This window comes from Schistocerca americana, chromosome 4, assembly GCF_021461395.2.
Source record: "Schistocerca americana isolate TAMUIC-IGC-003095 chromosome 4, iqSchAmer2.1, whole genome shotgun sequence".
Lineage (NCBI taxonomy): Eukaryota > Metazoa > Arthropoda > Insecta > Orthoptera > Acrididae > Schistocerca > Schistocerca americana.
The window spans coordinates 386465388-386489840 of record NC_060122.1 but is presented as its reverse complement, the minus strand read 5'-3'; the positions used below and the strand labels follow the sequence as shown (position 1 = coordinate 386489840).

Genomic DNA, 24453 nt, shown 5'->3' with positions numbered 1-24453 from the left:
TATAACAGCACGTCTGGTCCGCACTAGAACGCTCGCTAATTGACTCGCTATCGCGAGCGCGCAATAACTGTACAATCGCTGCGCCGCCGCCCTGCTTACGTCACACACCCTCCATACACGCGACGCACGTAGTCTTCTGTAAATACCTGGAAAATGACTCTTTATTTCAGACATTACGGTCATGCAGGTGTGTCCCAACTGACTTCTCCACGCTCACACAGCAAAACTCCAGAGCGCAGCTGAGGTACGCGCGGCCGGCTGAGCCCACTCCATCGGCAGCTCCCTGGCCGGCTGACGTCAAGCGACCAGCGGTACCTGCACAGCCGCGCTCACCTCAGAGTCCGACTACGTAAACATCTTTCTGCACCCGCGAGCACTTAACGCTGGACAAGATGGAACCTGTCGACCACGTGCTGGACTAAAGACACATTCCACCCCAAATTTACTTTTCTGAACAGGTTCTAACCTGCCGATACCTACCTCACACAACCGCCTGAGATGTTTGGAAAGTTCTATCACGTGACATGGTAAAAGCTATATCGGTCCTAAAGTTCGAAAATTCTCAGCACCGACGTACAGGTACCGACACGCTTGCTCTGTCCAAACCACCCTCACGCCACATACAGTCCCACCAGCACGTGTGATGGAGCACAAAGGACGCCCTCAGCCCCATAAACTTTGCAATTCAAGACCTATAGACAGGAACCGACACGCTCGAACTGGAATGTTTTTTCTACTGAGTTGGAAACTTCCTTGACATCACAACACGCGATTGATCACCTGGCTCTGTCAGACAAAGAACGCTCTCACTAAGTTAACTGATCACCTGATTCTCATTATTCAGCCCACATGCTTCGATTATCTAATCCAGGATCTTGGCGAAAACACCCGTTCGTACACATGAGCCATCGCGCGCACCTAGCTTAGTACCTCCGCAAGTGAATGTAACAAAGTCTGCGTGAGTATTTAATTAATCTGATCAATTAATTAACCTCTCTGATGCGGAAAACTGCCACGTCCACCTAGAGTTGGAATCAATTTTCGCCACTGCCACACCCACCTGGACTTGAAATGAAGTAGTTACAGTCCCTACCGACCACCACGTCCATTTACCGACCCATGTTCGTTGGCTAACATGTACTAACGCTTGCTTCCGTTTACTAACGTGCACTAACGAGTACTAACCCACATTAACTTATATCACATTCTGTCTATACAAATAAGCCAAGCTTCAATTCTGATGGTCAGTTCGTGTTTCGCTACGAAACACAAGAAAATTGTGGCAAACGAAGCCACTAACCTAAGTCACCTGTGATAATTCAAGATCGTCGGCTTTGCCTCTCTCACACTCCACGAGCGCGAGACCGCCCACGTCACAGTCTGGACCTTTATACTCACGTCGGACATACTCCTGTATAAATATTCTAGCTAAACTATGACCCTAATACTGTTGTTCAATCCACACGGTCTAGCACATGGCCAGAGCACACCCCCCAGTACCTAAGCCGAGAACATTGCTCGCCCCATCTTTAGTTAACCGCTGAGAAACGGAGATATGCTGCAGTCACATCCCTCGCGCTCTCGTAGCTACTCACCTCAGAAATTCGATCTAACAAACCCTCCAAGTAGAAAAAATAACAACCAACTCGAACTCTCTCATATTCTATATCGTCCCACAAATACTTAACGCACATTTTATTTACGCATCGAGTATACCTATCACTCTCATACAAAAAACACTCGTTCTGATATACCTGGTGTCATGTTGCACAGTCGGCAGACACGTTAACAGCTCCTAATTTCAGTGCACAATATCAAACTGCTCCTAAACAATGCAGTACACATAACTGTAAACACCATCAGTACTCGTAATCTGTCCAAATAACGCACAGCAAAGTAACTCAACAGGCGCGCGCAATCAACCTGTCCCACATTAAGTCACACGTCCGACAGCTCTCAATTCGCTCAAAGGCCTCTGTTCGACCCTTCAAACATGACTTGATGACAGCCGCATTCACACCTAACACCTGAGAAATTCATATCACCTACACGCCGAACATGAATATCCAAGCCAGGCCACGCTAGTCGTCTGTCACCGTCCTAACTCAGTGCGATTCAACACACATGTTAAGGCCGCATTCCATAGCTTGCCGGCCTATATGCGACACATCTCCCCCTTCACGTCTGTTGTCAGAATAGCCGAGAGTGAGTTCACACACACACACCGTCCGCACACATCCCAGCGCTTCTCTCCCCTCTCAGTCTAAAACGATCATTTGAAAATTAAAAAAAAAAAAGAAAAATAAGAGCCCAGTCAACCTCTCTAGAAATTGTATAGTGCCCCAAAAAAATAGTTAACGCTCACTTTCGTGTTTTCTCAGCTTATTTGTAAATTCAAATTCTTACCGTAGCAGAACTTGTTCACGAAAATACTGAATGCGCTCTCCCCCTCCTACCTTTCCAGCTCTCAACATACGCAAATGTTCTCAGCCCTCCTATATCCCAGCACAACCGATTAATCATTCTTATTCCTTCTTATCGAATTTACTGGCCCAATTTCCTAAGGACCCGTTATCGAAGTACCATCCTGCTTTACTTTCTGAGCCCGCATCTCGTGGTCGTGCGGTAGCGTTCTCGCTTCCCACGCCCGGGTTCCCGGGTTCGATTCCCGGCGGGGTCAGGGATTTTCTCTGCCTCGTGATGGCTGGGTGTTGTGTGCTGTCCTTAGGTTAGTTAGGTTTAAGTAGTTCTAAGTTCTAGGGGACTTATGACCACAGCAGTTGAGTCCCATAGTGCTCAGAGCCATTTGAACCATTTTCTTTCTGAGGCTTCCTGTGCTTACTTTTACAGAGATCGCTAAATTACCTCCACAACCCCCCTCAATCTACACACACACACACACACACACACACACACACACACACACACAGACACACACACACGGTCATCCTCTCTACTCATTCCATAACATAAGCAATAGTAACTTTACAATCCATTATACACAAACCCTACTCAATGTAAACCACATTAACTTTACAATACCCACTACATGCCCCAATTCTCTCAATTCATAAGGAGCACTGTGAACCCGCTCTTTCTTTCTACACACGCCACACTCAGCGGTAATCAGCCCTTCTGCATCAACGGACGGAAGTCCCTCTCAGAACTGTTCCACAAATTCGGCGATCGCTTCCCCTCAACACAAATGCGTTACTCTCTCTCCTTCTTCCTTGCCTGCTCGCTTTTATTCTACAAACTTATCCAGACTCATAGACTACAAGAACACACCAATTTTTTTTCTAAGTACAGCATCCTTTAAACCACTGAATAACTAGAAACAAACAGACCAAAAAATTATATTCGCACTCTCGAATACCGAAGTCGTTGATCTCATACTTATACAGTTAAATCTTACGATCGCGGTCTCATTTGATTGGCATTCCACAATGAGCTAAGTATCCGAAATACACTCTTTTGACCGCTGTTACTCTGGAAATATCTCTACCGTCCTTACGACTTCCTCTCTACTCGTCACAAATGGTTCAAATGGCGCTGAGCACTATGCGACTTAACTTCTGAGGTCAACAGTCGCCTAGAACTTAGAACTAATTAAACCTAACTAAACTAAGGAAATCACACACATCCATGCCCGAGGCAGGATTCGAACCTGCGACCGGAGCGGTCGCTCGGATCCATACTGTAGCGCCTAGAACCGCACGGCCACTCCGGCCGGCTACTCGTCACATAACATAATCAACATTAACTTTACAGTGCAGTATATACAAACGCTACACAATGTAAACCACATTAACTTCACAATACAGTATATACACATTGACACAGAACAGTGCACTTAGCCAGTATATCTCTACAGCATGCGAAAAAAGTATCCTATCCCTACAGCGTCTACATACAGCAATGCTCCCCAATCCTAGGAAAGCACCGTCAACCTGTTCTCTCTACAGACCTCTTTTTACAAATTCGGTATTGTCCCCTCCTCAGCACAAACGCCTTACTGTCTCTCCTTCCTTATCTGTTCGCTTTCGACAAACATCCTCAGACTCATAGACTGCAAGAACACATGTACTTTCTCCATAATATTACACCATTTTAGCTGTACTTCTCAATATCATGCACTAGGCAACACCCTACCGATCACTAGTTCATCATAATTCCCAAGATATAGACTTCAAATTAATTCTCTACAAACGTCGAACTTTATCTATGTGCAGCATGCTGTAAACCCCTGACTAACTAGAAGCAAACATACGCAAAATTATATTTCCACTCTCGAATACCGGTCTCAGTCATGTAACATCCTCGAGATCTTGGCTATAATTTACACCTCAACTAAGGTCTGTCCCAGGTCTATAGAACAGACAGGCATGTATCCAACACACCACAATCGATCTTCACTCAGCTAAATAAAGGAAGCAAATGTGCAGAAGTAGTCAACGGAACAATCTACATCCCATCTAATAACACTCCAACCCAAATCAATCATCTTCTCAAATTCTGACTTGATCGCCAAAGCCGCCCAACACATAATATTACTTCGCTATTCGGTCGTCTAGAGGACATCAAAGTTCGCTCTTACAGATCCATACACTCCAACAGGTCTCTGCATTCGGACAGCTGCTCCAGTTATTTATTATCATTTCTACATCTACATCTACATTTATACTCCGCAAGCCACCCAACGGTGTGTGGCGGAGGGCACTTTACGTGCCACTGTCATTACCTCCCTTTTCTGTTCCAGTCGCGTGTGGTTCGCGGGAAGAACGACTGTCAGAAAGCCCCCGTGCGCGCTCTAATTTTACATTCGTGATCTCCTCGGGAGGTATAAGTAGGGGGAAGCAATATATTCGATACCTCATCCAGAAACGCACCCTCTCGAAACCTGGCGAGCAAGCTACACCGCGATGCAGAGCGTCTCTCTTGCAGAGTCTGCCACTTGAGTTTGCTAAACATCTCCGTAACGCTATCACGGTTACCAAATAACCCTGTGACGAAACGCTGCGCTCTTCTTTGGATCTTCTCTATCTCCTCCGTCAACCCGATCTGGTACGGATCCCACACTGATGAGCAATACTCAAGTGTAGGTCGAACGAGTGTTTTGTGAGCCACCTCCTTTGTTGATGGACTATATTTCCTAAGCACTCTCCCAATGAATCTCAACCTGGTACCCGCCTTACCAACAATTAATTTTATATGATCATTCCACTTCAAATCGTTCCGCCCGCATACTCCCAGATATTTTACAGAAGTAACTGCTACCAGTGTTTGTTCCGCTATCATATAATCATACAATAAAGGATCCTTCTTTTTATGTATTCGCAATACATTACATTTGTCTATGTTAAGGGTCAGTTGAAACTCTCTGCACCAAGTGCCTATCCGCTGCAGATCTTCCTGCATTTCGCTACAATTTTCTAATGCTGCAACTTCTCTGTATACTACAGCATCATCCGCGAAAAGCCGCATGGAACTTCCGGCACTATCTACTAGGTCATTTATATATATTGTGAAAAGCAATGGTCCCGTAACACTCCCCTGTGGCACGCCAGAGGTTACTTCAACGTCTGTAGACGTCTCTCCATTGATAACAACATGCTGTGTTCTGTTTGCTAAAAACTCTTCAATTCAGCCACACAGCTGGTCTGATATTCCGTAGGCTCTTACTTTGTTTACCAGGCGACAGTGCGGAACTGTATCGAACGCCTTCCGGAAGTCAAGGAAAATAGCATCTACCTGGGAGCCTGTATTTAATATTTTCTGAGTCTCATGAACAAATAAAGCGAGTTGGGTCTCACACGATCGCTGTTTCCGGAATCCATGTTGATTCCTACAGAGTAGATTCTGGGTTTCCAAAAACGACATGATACTCGAGCAAAAACATGTTCTAAAATTCTACAACAGATCGACGTCTGAGATATAGGTCTATAGTTTTGCGCATCTGCTCGACGACCCTTCTTGAAGACTGGGACTACCTGTGCTCTTTTCCAATCATTTGGAACCTTCCGTTCCTCTAGAGACTTGCGGTACACGGCTGTTAGAAGGGGGGCAAGTTCTTTCGCGTACCCTGTGTAGAATCGAATTGGTATCCCGTCGGGTACAGTGGACTTTCCTCTGTTGAGTGATTCCAGTTGCTTTTCTATTCCTTGGACACCTATTTCGATGTCAGTCATTTTTTCGTTTGTGCGAGGATTTAGAGAAGGAACTGCAGTGCAGTCTTCCTCTGTGAAACAGCTTTGGAAAAAGGTGTTTAGTATTTCATCTTTACGCGTGTCATCCTCTGTTTCAATGCCATCATCATCCCGGAGTGTCTGGATATGCTGTTTCGAACCACTTACTGATTTAACGTAAGACCAGAACTTCCTAGGATTTTCTGTCAAGTCGGTACATAGAATTTTACTTTTGAATTCACTGAACGCTTCACGCATAGCCCTCCTTACGCTAACTTTGACATCGTTTAGCTTCTGTTTGTCTGAGAGGTTTTGGCTGCGTTTAAACTTGGAGTGAAGCTCTCTTTGCTTTCGCAGTAGTTTCCTAAATTTGTTGTTGAACCACGGTGGGTTTTCCCGTCCCTCACAGTTTCATTTATTATTATTATTATTATTATTATTATTATTATTATTATTATTATTATTATTATTATTATTATTATTATTATTATTATTATTATTTATATCATGTTACCTAACAATCTGTCAGACCCGTTGTTGAAAAGTATAAGCATTGCCCCAGATTGTTCAACATCTCTGTAACACTTGAAAAAGGATACATGTCAGGGACAGAGTTGGTGTTCAAGTATCTGTAATCGCAACAGAATCTGTAGTTTTTAGCATCTCTGTGGGAAAATGACTACATTTGCATTCCAAGGAATAACACTACGTTCTATTGCTCCTTGTGCCAGTTGCTGGTCAATGGATTCTTCCATCAATAATTGACACTTGAGTACCTGATATGGTTTCCTAAAGACTGGAGCACTGTTACCTGTGGGTATATGATGATGTGTAACAGGCGTCGCTGGTAAAGGACTATTAATGTACAAATCTAAAAACCATAGTACCAAAACTTCCAGCACTTGTCGGTCACTTCCTTGCAAGCAGTTCACTTTCTTACGTAATGCAGACGCATTCATGATTTGCTTGTGATTATATTTGACACATGACCTATCAATGTCTTCTTCATTTATAACATCTAAATAGGCAATCATCAGCGCCTCTGGCAGACTGACCTCATCCCTACACTGATAGGAACCACAAACTCTCCATTTCTATTACTAAACTGTGGCACACATCTACGCACGGAACAATGGATTTTATCTAACTCTTCGTTTCTTTGTAGTGGTTCTAACACAAACAAAACCTCTTGCGACACATCAGTATCTGCAGGAATTTCTGTACCTGGTGGTATGTTAACATGGAAACCAATATTTAGCTGGCATGTTCACAATTTAGTTGGCAACATCTTTATGATTGGTGTACCTTTAAACATTCTCTCGCTTGCATTTGTTGTTCGTAGTGGAAAAAAGTTCCAATGAGTTCAGTTGTGTGCCACAAAAGAACGATTTTCGCGTGATGTTTATCAAGAAAGTCTAGTACGACGATTGCAGAATTATCTTCACCAACATTCCCCAACTCTTCTATGCATTCTTGAAAACTATTAGCTCCAATGTTAAAGTCAAACTGAGTTGTTCTTAATGGCTTCACGTAGTTGTCATCTACTCCAAGTAAACTGTATCATGGATACAAGTGTCTTCTTGCCTGTGATCCAGACAAATGGCTGACGGGTGTGCATCTGGGTCTACCAAACCCCTATGTCACTTGCCCTGTACTAAGCCTAACAAACAGCATTCTATCTCTGCACATGTGTGTGCAGCGCTAAATTCTAGTGGGAAAGCCTTCTGACGGGTGATGCATTCCCGTTTGTGTTTAACAGACGAATTTTCTGGTGATTTTTCCCTCGTTTCTTATTCCTACACCAACTCGACCACACTCATAACAATGTCGTTGGCGAAATTGCTTCTGCAAATGACTCTTACGTACACATCTGGAACATCTTACTTCAGAGGTGAAGGCCCAATGGTCATTACCTCCTTTCATAGAAATATCGATTTCTTCCAGCTAATAACTTTGGACGGGTCAGACAGGTTCTCCATCCTGACTCTGTGGTGTCAGGATGGAGAATCTGAGCCCTATTTTCAGCTTCACACAAGGTAACTGCATCAGCTTATACTCATTGTGTCAGCTCATATGTCTGTGCATTAGTCACTCACATCCTATCCGAAAAAAACTTCATTTTCTCATTAGGCTTCTGCAACAAATTACTCAATTTGTCTCTAAAAAAAACTCTCACTGTTTTCCTTTGGGTAGCGTTGACTCAAAACGTAATCAGCTCCTGGAACTTTCCTGCCTTGCTAAGCCCCTCATAATAGATTATATGTGTTTTAGCTTCACCCATTGACTGCAAGGAACCCATATTCAGTGAGCCGCGCATGGCTCGTATCCCCATCTTTTACACCCTATCTTTAACGTACTTCCAACTCACTACGTTAACTTAAATTACTACTGTCAATGAGTTGCTGCTTTGCCTGACCGTGAGCGGTGTTAGCAGCGCGTATCGATATAGCCCCTCTCGTAGTATTTTTGCTTGACTGCTATTACTTCCTGGTAGTCGTCTGTCGTAAGCCAGTTCGGGTCGCGAGTTCGGGCTGCCAGTCAGTTGGAACGTGTCTGGAGCGCAGTCCAGACCTGCCCGTCAGGGAGTTATAATGCAGCACTAGTGCAGTCGAGTTGGTGCAGCAGTGAGGTCTACGTCGACATGGCTCGCCTGACCACTGCCGCCACGCATCAATTGAGCCGGGTCACGGTCTTGGTGGATCGTCGGTCGGTCGTCCTACCGGACGACGCGTTTTGGTTAGCCGATCGTTCATGAGTCGGCTGCGTGTGTGTGTGCATCGACTCCCGATTTGTCTTCGTGCATGCTTAGTTACTGTTTGGTATCATTCAGATCTTCGTGCAAGTGTTTGTCAGGTTGTTTGTGTGTAGTTGGCGTATTTGCACTGACGACTATTTTAGATGTTGTCGTCATTCTGAGAGGAGTCGGAAGGGTTGCTGCGGACCGGGGAAGTTATCTCCGAGCGGTGCAGTCGGCTGGGTCCGCTGGTGGTCCCTGCGCAGTGTCGGAGCGTGTTTGGAGCTGTCCGATTGCTACGAGCTTCGTGTTTCACCGACCCAGGTCGTCAAAGTTGAGTAGTTGTTTCAACTACCCAAGCCACGTCCATTCATGTTGTGGTGGTTCGTTTCGGTGGTTCACTGTTGGGGAGGTTTTCCTGTGAGCAACACAGAGTGTTTCTATTGCTGAAATTTAGCCGCCATGCGATGCAATTAACTGTATTGGTTGACTACAATTCGAATGCACCAGCGGAATTTTCTGCATTGTGGCCGTTAGTGTTCCGGTTACCTGCCCTGGCCACTAACGTAATTTCAGGCAGCATCCTTTCCTCACCTGTTGTCGCTGTCCAACATTGTATGTAATTTTGACAGCTAATACTCGTACATACTTCGCTGTGGATTATCACGTTCGTAACCTTGTGTGTTTGAGTTCTCATGTACTGATTGATGGCAAGCAAGTCTTTGTGTTGGTCGGTCCGTGGCTGCCCCGTGGTTGGGTTCCGACGGATCGAGTGTAGTTGGGCTGACCACCTGTCTCATCTAAGCGAACGAGGGCAGACCGACATCCCTGGAGGCTTCTGAATGCCGTCGTCTTTATTGTCTTTCGCACCGGTGTTTAATTATTTGTTTCCAGCTACTTAAAATTTAAGGATTATGGTTATATTTTATTGAAAATTTTGGAAAATTAATTGTGGGCTTTCAGCCTTGCAACTTTATTCTTGAAATTATCTTCAAGCTTAAACATTGCTGCCTTATGCCTTTAAAAGATTATGGTAATTTTTTTATAAAGTTTGATACAATTGTGGCCTTCAACCATTTGTATTGCACTTTGCATATGTCTGTTCAATCTACCTTGCCTTGAGGCTTTCCACCCAGCTGCGATATATGTTTTTTTAATCATTTTATTTGCTATTTTAACTGCATTTATATCTTGTTGATTTTAAGATTTCTTGTTTGGAGGTCTTCAGCCGTGAAAGAGTTGCATTTGGTAAAGGTTCGGCTATGTGCCGCTTTGGTTGTAAATGTGTTATTAAATTACAATAAATTACAATTAGAAGGTGAAACTGACCCCAACCTTATTTTGCCCTTTCCCCAATCCTAATTACATGTTCTGCTCAGCGGGTTTAGCGGGCGTTTCATGCAGACATGTTTCATTTATTCATTTGCACAATTCCGCAATAGCTAATATGTCTGTAACTAACAGTTACGTCCTATATTGATTTTCCAGAAAAAGGCATTATGAAATTTGCTGCTGACGGATCGAAAAAAGGGGAGGGTGCACTTCACACTGTCTTAACTTCTCCTGACTGCTGTACCATAGCTTGTGAAGTGTCAGCTTGCTTATGTAGCTCTAAATGAAGACCTGCTCATGGGCTTTTACTCGCTCATTTGAAGTAGTGAAAGCTTCACCCATAGTAGCAGCAAGCGTTTCGACCACTTTTCAAATTATGCTACTGCCGGTACTGAGGAAAGATATGGGAAAACTACACTTATATTACACTGACAGATACAACAAATGAATACTTACCCCGGACCATAGCCCAGTGTGACTGAACAGTCCTGCTCCAACTGTTGAAACTTGTCTACAGATGTCACATGTAGCTGGTACAGATTTAGTACATGGCTACTCACGGCCTGATAAGTTACAAAATTTTCACCTCACTGGCGTTAAATACATTTGCCTGGTATTTCATCTAAGGAATTAGAAATCTGCAGGTTCCTGGGGTTTAGCAAACGACACTCTGAGTATGGAATTAATGTCCCTACGATTCGACATGACCACAAACGATTAGACTTTCAGAAAGCTCAACAGGAATATGCTTCATTCACTGCACTGTGTAGCACTAGAGTGGAGGTCCAGACGGTTATGACGATGATGGCGTAACGTGATCCTGCTATGGGCTGCGTCCACCGACTTAAACATTTCTAACGCTAATATGTTGGCGCCTGGATTAAGATCCCTGCTGTTGTCGGGATGACGGAGCATAGAGTGCGGTGGAGCAAGACGACTGGCACGCTGAACAACAATCATGAAACATTAACGGCACATGAATTTATCAATTTAAAGTTATAATCGTGTATTCTTCTCTGTGGCGGCGCTCAGGCCAGCGGCAATGGAGCGGGTGGCCTCAGAAGTGTCTACTCTGTCTCAACAACCTTTGGAGGTCATCGTCGCGGTGGCGTCCATACACGTAAACATGGTGTTGGGAGGGCGGGTAGCGGGTAGCGGGTCTCGGTGGCGGCCAGCGTAGCTCGTACAGCAGGCACTGCTGCTGAGGACAGCGACGGCGTATTACCAGAACACTCTCGAGGACGTCGAAGGGGTGTGCTCGAGTACTTTCTCAGCAGCTCTGATTGTGACATTGGGCGTTAAATTGGCTTGTCTTGGCTTGGTGTTGGCAATAATAGATCTCTGTTGTCCAACAGTATGCCGAAATTTCCTCAGTTGACAACAGAAAATTATTTCAAATGACAAAGAATATCTGTTGCGCTATACTGAATCATACCTTAAGGGCAGTCGGATCATATTCTAATATTATCCTTTTTGGGCTTTATTTATTTAGTAAAAGGGGCATCTTTATTCAGGGCAAATTTATGTGGAACTTAATGACCACTACTGCAGGATACGGGCGTTTTAATTTTTCAGACACCATACAGTCTGGCCTCATCCTGAAGATTGGTTTAATAACAGCAATGCTTTATTGCACATGGTCCTATGTCTTCGGTGTGTCCTTGCCTCTTCCGGCCACGGAACTGACTCACCACGTTTAACGGGGATGAAATCTTCCTTTTCGTCCCACACGACGTGTTGTCCCACAGTGTTTCCAGGAACCATTTATTGCTAGATCAAACTAATTATCTGTACTTTAACACATATAACACCAGTCGTCAGCCTCGATTTGGCCCGTGAAACACGGATAATATTGTCACTGCTCATATTGCATTAATCAGTCTCCAGCAGCAATCCAACTCCACTGTTTTGCAAAACGTACGGACGAGATAGATAACGTAGCATACCATATCAACTACTCGAGTATGATGTCAGAGATCTCATGTTGGCAGAGATCTCATGGTGGTCATAGCGCCAAATTTGGCTGTTCCCGCAACAAGAGGCAAGTTGCAGGGATGGGAAAAGACAGTGTACGTAGATCAGCGAGCAGTTACGGTGGACTGTGGCCGTTCGTTACATCATGGCCTGACGTAACATCTGGATGGTTTCACAGGGAATTACACAGGGAGAAAAAACATCTGGAAACTGGAAGAAGGACGAAGTACGACGAGTGTAGCCCGGAGTTTGGTACTGCTCACAGCATTGTTTCAAATGCATAGGGAGCGTTCCGAAGCACGGACACTGTTGCCTTAAGGAGAGGAATTAGATGGTTCAAATGTTTCTAAGCACTGTGGGACTTAACATCTGAGGTCATCAGTCCCCTAGACTTAGAACTACTTAAACCTGACTAACCTAAGGACGTCACACACATCCATGCCCGAGGCGGCATTCGAACCTGCGACTGTAGGAGCCGCGTGGTTCCGGACTGAAGCACCTAGAACTGCTCGGCCACAGCAGGAATTAGTCAGCCGCAATCAACTACAAGAGCAGATGACCGCTGCATTGTGTAATGGGGAAGAGTGAACCCGCCCAAAGAGTGGGTGTAATTGCAATCACATTTAACAGGACTGCAAGGCACGCTATCTCGTGCTTTACAGTGCCCGCCGACCAGTACGTTGTTTTCAATTGCGATTCGCACATCAGCGGCAACGTCTGCGATGGTGACACGAGCATTGCAACTAGATCAACGGGAAGTGTGGTCCCGTGTTCTTCTCGGATGAGAACAGGTTCAGTATGATTACGCTAGGTTAGTTTCTCTCTATTTCTTACATGCTCCTTTTGTCTTGTTGTGTAGCTGATGACCAATCTGTCGAAATAGCTGCCTAACATCATTCCCGTACCCCCTCTTTGCCTCGTGTGTGAGTAGAGATTCTGGACGCACCCTCATATGGTGAGTGGTGGGACCACACAATTTACCCAAGAACATTGTCAAATATGATAGGGCTGGTGGTCCAGGTGTTTTGGTGTGGAGAGGCATAATAATGCATGGGCGCAACCTATAGTACTATATTAAGCAGGTCTTTCTATTTATAGTCTAAGTTCCATCGAGCTATGTTACTTGGCAGTGGCACATCACGCGAAAGTGATTTTCGTCCTTAAGACTTGCACACCAGCGTTCTTTCAGAAGACTCTCAGATCCGGTCACTAGATTGAAAAACAGGCACCACAAACAGTCACTACGCGATCACCAACTAGCCTCCGAAATCTCCATAAACATCACATTCTAAAGTCGAAAATGAGGACACACACAAAATCCACTTCAGGCTTCCATCGGAACAAATGAAATTTATTGCTTCTTATAACACCTGGAGAAGTCCGTCTCGTTATCAAATATTACTTCCATATAGCTGATTTTACAAGGTACTGATATAAGCCTACATCTCGCTCATTAAGTCACACCGCCAAGCATTTCAACATCTACGCGGTAAACACACTCACCAATTCTTTCCGTTTTCTGTAGCAGAACAACTCCTTGATCGCTGAGTATCTCTCACTCCCATCAAATGAAACTATATGGTTCCAGAGACCTTGTAAAGTCTCAAACATCTGAGATGTATATAAGCAGACTGAAGCGACAACTGAAAAATTGTACCAAGGCCGGGATTCAAACCTGACCTCCTGCTCACTGGGTAGATGCGCTAACCACTAAGCCACGCAGGCACAGTGGCTTTGCACGGCTGCACGGATTACCCTATCGTCCGTCTGCATATATACATCATAGATGTTTGAGACTTGGAGAGGGCTCTCGAACCATACAGTTTCATTTCATTAAAGCACCTTTGCATAGGTTTCAGACAGAATCCCCCATTTCGTTCGATACTGAAGTGATATTCCAATACAAATGGAATGTTGCAGTGTTGTTCGAGTGCTGGTCAGTAGTGGACAAAGCCTGGAAGTGATGTAGTACTGTGACTACAGAGTAAGCTGGTATTTTCACATTAATAAATCATTGCAAGACCTGAAAAAATCGATAAATAGAAAAAAATACACTCTAAGGAAAAAATCATGCACCATGAAAGAACATCAGTGGTTGTGAGGTGCATGTACATACAAATAAATAATTACGATTTTAGAAAAAACTGAAAGATTTATTCAAGAGAAAGAACTTCACAAACTGAGTAGGTCGGTAACGCATTGGTACACATCGGGCCTTTACGAAAGCATATATTCGGCTTGGCGTTGATTGACAGGGTCGTTCGATATCTTCCTGAGTGACATCGATCAAGTATTCAGTCCAACTGGCGCGTTAGCTCCTCAGAATCCTGAGCTGGTTAGAGGGCACTGCCGCCCAAGGTAGGGTTTCGCAAGCATGAAGATAACCAGTAGAAATTCTCGCCGCGTACAGGCGGGCATTACCTTACTGAAAAGTAAGCCCAGAATTGCTTGCCATGAAGAGCAACAAAAGGGGGCGTAGAATATCGTCAACGTATAGCTGTGCTGTAAGGGTGCCATTGATGACAGCCAAAGGGGTCCTGCTATGAAATGAAATGACACCCCAGACAATCAGACCTGGTTGTCAGACCATATACATGTAAAGTAATCAGGCTGGTATCCCATCCATGTCAGAGGCGTCTCCAGACACGTCTCTGCTGCCCATCAGGTCTCAGTTCGAAGCAGGACTCATCCTGATAACAGTTCTACTCCAATCAGTGAGATTCCAGGCCGAAGACGCGTCTGGAGACGCTCTGCACACTGGTGGATACCAACCCGACTGTCGCCCGCCATATGGTCAGACAGCCAGGAATGATGGCCTAGAGTGCCATTTCTTTTCGTAGATGGACCCCTTTGTCATCTGCTGCATCCTTACAGCACAGCGGTAGGTGACGATATTCTACCCCCCTTCATGACAAGCCATCTTCGCCTTGCATTTCTGCAAGGTAATGCCCACCTGTTTATGGCGACAGTTTCTGATGCTTGTCTTCGTGCTTGCCAAAGTCTACTTTGACCAGCAAGGCCGTCGAGTCTCTCTCCAACTGAGAACATTTGGAGAATTCTGCTTAGGACCTTCCAAAAAGCTAGGGATCTTGACGATCTAACGCACCAATCTGACATAATTTGGAACGATATCCCTCAGAAAGAAACCCAAAAAATCTATCAATCAATGCCAAGCCCAATAACTGCTTGAATAAGGGCCAGAACTAGACCAATACATTATTTACTTAGTCAATTTGTGAAGCTCTCTCTCTTGAACAAATCAGCCAATGTTCTGCAATTGTAATCATTTGTTTCTCTATACATGTACATCACATCTACGAACTTCCTTCATGGTACATCGTTTTTTATTTGTCTTCAGCTGTACTAGTACAGATTGGGATCTAGACCCATTGCAGGCACTTATCACTGAGCCACAGCATTTGTGTTTTGTTTTTTAAATCGCGACCACTAGGATGAGTCCTATGTCGATTCTGTATACCAGTTTGATATTTGGTTGGTACCAGCTTTAGTCTCCGTTCGTATGTTTGTGATAACAGTGAAGCTGAACACCTTATTTATCGCTTTACTTTTAACTACTTGTAGTAATGCTACATTACATGTAAAGCAGTGCAACTCACCCTTTCTCAGACCCAGACTGCGCAGGTACGCGAAGAAGTTCTGCGGCCGTCCTTCAAACTCTGGTCGCGTGAGCACCTCTCGTATGAGGCTTCTGGTGGAGACGATGACTGTTAGGTCACCGCCCAGACGAAGGCCCACCACGGGCGACTTGTACTTCTGGGCGAGATATGTGAACGCCTGGTGCTGCGATCCCAGTTTCTTGCTCAGCTGACGGACGCCAGGGTGGTTGCCCACCAGGGGAAACCACGTCGGACCTAAGGAGGCACCCAGTAATACATATATAGTGCCGTCCAATAACAAGTGAATTTCAATGCCTCAGTGAAATGCCTGATTAGTAGGTAGTCGATTAATACTGTCTAGCTAACCTAATGTGATCAAAAGTATCCGGACGCCTAGCTGAAAATGACGTCCAAGTTCTTGGCGCCCTCCTTCGGTAATGCTGGAATTTAATATGGTGTTGGCCCATCCTTAGCCTTGATGACAGCTTCCATCCTCGCAGGTATACGTTCAATCAGTTGCTGGAAGGTTTCCTGGGGAATGGCAGCCCATTCTTCACGGAGTGTTGCACTGAGGAGAGGTATCGATATCGGTCGGTGAGGCCTGGTACAACGTCGGCGTTCCGAAACATCCTAAAGGTGTTCTATAGGATTCAGATCAGGACTCTGTGCAGGCCAGTCCATTACAGAGATGTTATTATCAAATAACCACTCTGCCACATGCCGTTTATTATAAACAGGTGCTTGATCGTGTTGAAAGATGCAATCACCATCCCCGAATTGCTCTTCAATACTGGGAAGCAATGAGGTGCTTAAAACATCAATGATAGTGCCACGCAAAACAACGAGTGCAAGCCCCCTCCATCAAAAACACGCCACAATACCACCGCCTCCGAATTTCGGTGTTGGAACTACACACGCTGGCAGATGACGTTCACCGGGCGTTAGCCATACCCACACATTGTGTACCGTGATTCATCACTTCACTCAACCTTTTTCCACTGTTCAATCGTCCGGTGTCCACGCTCCTTACACAATGTGAGGCGTCGATTGACATATACCGGCGTGATGTGTGGCTATGAGCAGCTGCTCGACCATGAAATCCAAGTTTTGTCACCTTTTGCCTGACTGTCATGGTACTTGCAGTGGATCCTGAAGCAGTCTGGAATTCCTGTGTCATGGTCTGAATAGATGTCTGTCTATTACACATTATGACCCTCTTCAACTGTCGGCGATCTCTGTCAGTCAAGAGACGAAGTCAGCCTTTACACTTCTGTGCTGTACGTGTACCTTCACGTTTCCATTTCATTATCACATCGGGAACAGTGGACCTACGGATTTTTAGGATTGTGGAAGACTCTCTTACAGACGTATGACACAAGTGACACCCAAGCACCTGACCACGTTCGAAATCCGTGAGTTCTGCGGAGCGCCCCATCCTGCTCTCTCACGATGTCTAATGGCTACTGAGGTCGCTGATATGGAGTACCTGGCAGAACAATGCACCTAATATGAAAAACACATGTTTTTGTGGATGTCCGGATACTTTTGATCACAATGTATCTTCTATCTTATACCGTTATCGTATTGAAAGTACAGTGTGCTCATGCACATTCGAACCGAAGTACGCATCCAGTCACATTAATGTCATCAACGCCTATTTTCGATGCCAACATGCAATAACCACTCAGACAGCAGATGGCAGCTCTAACAATGAAGGGTATATGAAGCGTGCCAGTGGGACACGGAAGAAAAAACAGTCATAGTCGCATTGTGAAAACGGAGCGATTTATTTGACGTCCAAAAGAGCATGATCGTTGGCTTTCGCGTCAGAACTGGAAGTGTTTGTGAAACTGCTAAGTTTGTTGTTAGCCTGTCGTCGTGGTTAAATTATTCCGTGAATAGCAAAATAGCGCTATCGAAAACCGACGTCGTGGTAGCTGTGGTGCACCATGGTCCATAGATGACAGAGGTGAGCAGTGACTGCAGAGACGTGTATGAGTGAAAAGACGTGAATCTGTTAAGCAACTGAGTGCCCGGATGAACCAAGAGGCCAACATCCGTGTCTCCTGCACGAACGTTCGGCGAATGTTGCAGATTATGCACCTCCACAGCAGGCGTACTGTTCAAGCACAGATGTTGACTGCTGTTCATCAGAGATAAATTTGCAATTCAATACCACAACTGGATGTCCACAGAGCAGCGACAGGTGACCTTTCCAGGTGAATCACGTCTTACGCTCCATCGGACAGATGGCCGTTGGCATCTACGGATGAAACGCAGAAAAATAAACACGCTACAACAATCGTCAGATGGTTCCAAGCCGGAGGAAGGAGCTTTATGGTGACTCTCCCTGAGTGATCTCGTCATTCTGGAAGGCACAACGGATCAACGCAGGTATGCATCTAACCCTTGGGACCTGGTCCGCCCCTGTAAGGACCTTATTTTTCTCGGCACGATTGGCATCTACCAGCAAGACAGTGCAACATGTCCCACAGATCCCAGTGTACGTGCGTGGTTGGAAGAGCACCGAGATGAGTCTTCTGTATTCCTCTGGCCACCAGACTCCGAAGATGTGAACTGAATCGAGAATGTGTGGGACCACCTCCTCTCTTCCTGCGTGTCTCGCAGTGGTATGCTCTTCAAAAGGTACGTATTCAGTCTTGTGACACGTGGTGGTAATGTGACTTGACAGTGGATAAAATGTTGTGTTCAAATATGTATTCACTAATGAGGCTCCAGCAAACGTTCAGCTATCTTACCGTTGCACATGTACAGGGTGAGTCAGGAGGAAAGGTACATGCTTTGAGACGCGATCGTATTAGTGATTCTGAAAAAAAATTTCATACGGACATAGGCCCTATTGCGAATGGTTTCCGAGACAGAACACGTTTAATATCACTTTTGTACGTTTTTCGTTAATAACTCGAAAACCGGACACTCCAACGAAAACATGTCTCAGCACACAATTAAACTTGATGGCTCTCGATCTTCCACCATAATCAAGTCCATCAACATGAGGTAGCAAATATGAGGTAGCCAAGGAGGTGGAAACTTGGGTTCTACTACGCCAAGACTGCTTGGTGGCTACAACAGGAAAACACAATTAATTAGCAGGAGTACAAAATAAGGAAGTATTTATTACTTAATTTTGTTGTAGTCCATGATCTGTTGGCTGACAATTATAGCAGACGCGACTAGACTAAGCGTCTGTAGATTGATAATTTACAAGTCACAAATCTTGCAGTGACGAATTAATCTCTATTAATCTTGGATGTCGAATCCGGTGAATTTGAAGACTGACATGGAACTGGGCTACAAAGATTTGATGGCAGCAATGACTGAGCTGCAGACGATGACTGACTAACATCGGAGTTGGCTGACCACTGAGCGCGGCTACGTACTGTAGACTGGCACAACTGCACTACCTCCTGCTACATATGAGGTGGCCTCTTGGCGAGCATAAGTACTGCGACTGGCTGTGTACTCTTTGGCTAACACAGCCGTTCTTCTGTTCCGTTTATCTAGAGAATCGCATCCGGCGGATCGATATCGCAGGCGGCGGTGTGGTCGTATGACTGACGACATCACACAACTTAATTAAATTTGCAACAAGAAAGGCCCTATTTATTTTTTGTCTAGGACTAACAATTTGCGCGAAGAGATCGCGAGAATATTGGAAATCTCCCGCTATGAGCGTACGCTGTAGCGTAGGTACTTTTTGTAGGCCAGTTTGAGGATTTTCCAACTTGATATACCAAAAGAGTCTTCTATCAAAATGTTCGTCTCAACCTCCTCTATACTACTGTGGTACGTTGTAAACAATGACAGTGAATAATACAGAAAATAAATAGAAATGTACATTAAAAATGTTCTCTCTCGGAAACCTTTCGGAATAGGCCATATGTCCACATCAAGTTTTTTGGTCAGATTTACTAATGCTGTCACCCGTCAGTTCACGTACCTTTCCTCTTGACTCACCCTGTTTATGACACTAAAACAAATGTTTCCTACATACAGGGCTTTTCATAGCACTTGCATCAAACGCCTATAGGTGACAGATTACGTCACATGGAACACCTTTTGTTAAGAACACCATGTTCGTTGACGCTTCCCGCCTACACTTGACCCCCCTGAGACGTGGTATCGAGAAGGCAATGTGGGGTGTGCTTTTTCAGCTTGTGTTGTCTATAAGCTAGTCAGCTACTCTGCGTGAAAGGTGGTAGGCCGAGTAAAATTATAATTCCTGATTCGCTTCTAAAATAAGTTTCTCCTCACAGAGACACTAATTCTTAAGGTCTTCTTGTGAAATTCGCTCTGTCGATTTCCTGGTTGGTAGACCCGATACTTCGGTGAAATCTCGCCTTCCCTGGACCGGCGAATACTAAAGGTGCCTAGTGTTGCCAGCACCATCAGCGAACACCTTGTCTCCAACAAAAGTTATTCCCCCGATGTGATCTGCCGACTGTAGACGTTTCTTGCAAATACTTTGAAACACCTCGTGTAAAATCATTAATACTACTCACAGTAAAGACATTACCAGGCCGTGAAGGAAATGTATTAGACTGTACAGGGAATACGATGCAGAATAGCCCCTCTGGTAGCTCATGTTAATCGATGATTTCTTTACTGTGATAGAAAAGAGCGAAACACAGTTGTATTTACCAAAAGATAAAAGAAGTCATGCACAGAATTACAGACCACTATTGGCAATGGAGGAGGAGGTTAGTGTTTAACGTCCCGTCGACAACGAGGTCATTAGAGACGGAGCACAAGCTCGGATTAGGGAAGGATGGGGAAGGAAATCGGCCGTGCCCTTTCAGAGGAACCATCCCGGCATTTGCCTGAAGCGATTTAGGGAAATCACGGAAAACCTAAATCAGGATGGCCGGAGACGGGATTGAACCGTCGTCCTCCCGAATGCGAGTCCAGTGTGCTAACCACTGCGCCACCTCGCTCGGTATTGGCAATGTCAATTCGTTGTAAGACATTAGACCGTATTCTAAACTTGGACATAATAAAGTAGTGGGTGGGTGTAATTAAGGTGCAGCTATTCACAGAGATCCAGTGTGGGCTGTAATTATCTTAATGGCAGAGAAACTTGGTAGATATTCTAATACGTTAGTGCGGAATCGATTTATGGTGGAAAAAAAATAGTTCCACTTTTAAACATCAGGAGCAAATCTGGTGCTGTGAATGCAAGAAAGACGTATAGGAATGTTTTTGTACGTCCATCCTTATGGCAGGAGGTCTCTGGGACGACGGGCGTTTACTATTGTGACAAAATGAAAGACCTGCAGTTCTTATGATTTTATATTATTTTGTTGCAACCGGTTTCAATGCTTCAATGCGTCATCTTCAGACTGTTGTTGATGCGATACGGGTTGATATCAGCCCCATATATATTACATCAATTGCCAGCATTACTCGATACGCAGGTAATGTGTCTGGCAGCTGACGGTTGCAATACTGACATTATCTGCGTATCCAGTAATGATGGCAACTGATGTAATATATGTAGGGATGATATCAACCCGTACCGCATCAACAACAGTCTGAACATGACGCATTGAAGCGTTGAAACTGGTTGCAACAAAATAAAATCATAAGGGCGGATGTAGGTGTTTTGTTTTGTCACAAAAGTATAGAAATGTTTCCATATGTAATGGGACGTGGGCAGAAAAGATCAAATAAGTGAGAAAGACACAATGTTGATTTTATTATTAACCGCAGCTTACAGTTTGTTCAGTATGAGTAACTGTGACGTCGACGAGATTCTGCACCCGTAAAACGACGGAATCAAGGGTTGCTCGCAGCAGTCCCGGTGATATCTGAGCAACGTGTCAACTGAAGTTAGTGTTCGTCATTCATCTGATTACACCTTCATATTCGTGACAATATTAAGATCGCTGGGAGAACTTGTCATAACAAAAAAAAAGTCTTCAAGTAAAACGATATAATCCTAATACCAGAGAAGGCAGATCTTAGTTTGACCCGTGTAAGCCTCCTCATCTCCACGTAACTACTGTAACTAAGCTGCACTTGAACCAGCTTACTGCAGTCAGGGCTTGGTCTCCTTCTACAATGTTTACCGTGCCGCCCCCCCCCCCCCCCATGCTCAACCCCCCCCCCCCATACATACAGAGACACACTTCTCTCCATTATCAAATTAAATATTCCTTGGTGCCTCAGGATGTTTCATATAAACCGTGCCCTCCTATGCTATACAGCAATTTATCGTTACAGGTAACGAGCAAATGTCACACCCATGGACATATGAATCTAGAAGTATAAAACGACAAAATGAGTGCACTAAATAAAGCTGAAATAAAATATACTACTGTATTACTTCTTAAATATTTTGCGTGGTGTTACATCGATATCCTGTTTGAAGGACAAAACTGTTTAACGTATAAATATGATTTCTGGATATTATCAAACTCAATGGAGTAAAAAAATATTTTTCAAGTCTGAATGCTAATAAATGCTTTCACTAGGTATTTTTATTCACTGAATTACGATAGTTAGTCTTTTTTTTTCTAACAAGATGTCCACTCCAAGCCAAAGTTCGAGTAACCTCGACTTGTGGAATTTCTTTGAAATTACGAAATGAAAAATCACCATGTAGCCTGTAGAATAACTATCGGACTACTTTAATGCAATTTGGAAGAGGTGCGAATTCCGTTTTGCACATAAATTTCATTCAGTGATTGGCTGTGAAGCCGACCGAAAATTCCTCCCACAAAAGCTTCAATTATTACAATGCTGACGGCCAGTTTTACTAATTATCTGAAGATGAAACACGACTCAGGATACGTAAATAATGCACACGACTCTCGGTGGCTAATACTTTGTTTTAAAATCATATTTCCAACTTGAATACACTTGTACTAATCACCAACGAATAATAAGAATAATAATCTCAGTAGGAATCTCAAACGAAATGAACGATTTTACATAGGTTCTTCACACTATTTTATACTTTTACGGAAGAAAAAAATTAAGTCGGTTACGACATATTCTGCGTCGTTGATCTGGTTAACTTTCAGTTCTTTGCTTTGTTACTTAGTCATCTCAGGCTCTTTGCCTCTTTATTCATTACAATTTCTTACTCCTAAGAAAGGAAACATGAATAAAAAATACCAAAAATAACTTAAGTCTAGAAAAGAGGTGCCACAAAACATGCTTCCGAACTTACTTAACAACAGAAACCTGAAAATGGCCACGTCTAAGCTTGCTAAAAGCGTTTGTGTAATCAGTACCTAGAAATGAAGAGATTAGCACAAGACAGAAATAAGTGGAGTGGCAGCACAAAAAACAGTGGTACTTGACTATAAATATTCTGGTTTGTCACTTGTCGTGTGTAAAATAAGGATAGTGAAAGTCAACATTGCTCGTTTCTGTTTGTCATGAATACGTTGCGTTAAGAAACACGCACTGCGTCATGCAGCAATAAATGTCATGTCGTAGCTGACAGCTCGGAAAATAGAAATAGATTTATCGGATGTTTTCCCATTGGCACGAAGACTAATTGTTGGTGTCATCCTAGTAACGAAGGGGTCTTGACGCAAACAAGAAGAACGTTAGCGATGTTGCTACGGCGAGTGAGTCTAAGGCCAAGGTGTCGTAATGGCGAGGAATAAGAACTGTTAGTGTTGTTTGCGCGTTGCTGATGTCACACAGGAGATATAGTAGACACATGACATTCAGCTCATTGAGAGTTACCATTTCCTAACGAGATTTGGAAAATTACGAAATTGATGTACTGTCAGGCAACAGTAGGCACGCAAGTTTTTAGGGTTCCGGCCTCAACTTGTAGAAATGGAACCCTTATTGTTCACTTTGTCGTTCATCTGTCTGTCTGTACATTTGTTAAGACCCCTTTTCCTCAGAAACGGGTGAGATACCAAGTTGAAATTTATATCAAATACTAATGAAGACAAGAAAGAATAACAGACACTGGCTGCGAGCAGGCATTGAATTAAATCAGTGGAGAAAGTAGAAAACTTGTGCGGCTGAACCCGGGTCTCCTGCTTACCAGGTCGATGCGTTGACCACTGCGCCATACGGACACAGTGGTCGTAGCACCTGCACGGACTACCCTAGCACGCATCAACGTAAGACCCAAATTCTCAACTTGTGCACACACTACTAATGCAGTGTCCCTCGCCCATTATCCCCTTTATTCACAGCATTTCGCCTATTACTTGGCATGCATCGGCACTGAGGAGATCACTGGCCACCCTAGCCTCAGTTGTATATATATATATATATCATCTCTTCTTCCACAAATGACTGATAATTCTGGCATTTTCGAAATGTCTCTGCAGCAGCCGCTTCACTGACTGTCAATGTGCGAGGAGCGCCATTTTGCATAAAAATGATCGTACCCTCACATCCGCGTTGTTAAAGGGTTGTAATGACGTTGGTGCGCAAAAGACTTTCGTAGCCTTAACCAGGGACGGTGCAGGTGACGGGTCACGTATGACTCATCTCCTCGAAACATAAGTTCCTACGATAAAAGATTCTGTCAACCCGCAACACACAGTCACCTTTGCAGAATGACGGCACTAGCTGATGTGTGTGCGGATCTTCGGTTGCCCATTTGTTGCAG

General features: G+C 44.3%; 1 protein-coding gene across 1 annotated transcript in view; it reads right to left on the bottom strand.

The window, feature by feature from the left end:
• LOC124613500 (probable cytochrome P450 305a1) overlaps window positions 1-24453 on the bottom strand; it is an 85165-nt gene that overhangs the window by 12883 nt on the left and 47829 nt on the right. The window contains exon 2 of the mRNA XM_047142208.1: window positions 15843-16097. Within this exon, the coding sequence (XP_046998164.1) occupies window positions 15843-16097 (255 nt within the window). The remainder of the gene's footprint in view (window positions 1-15842; window positions 16098-24453) is intronic.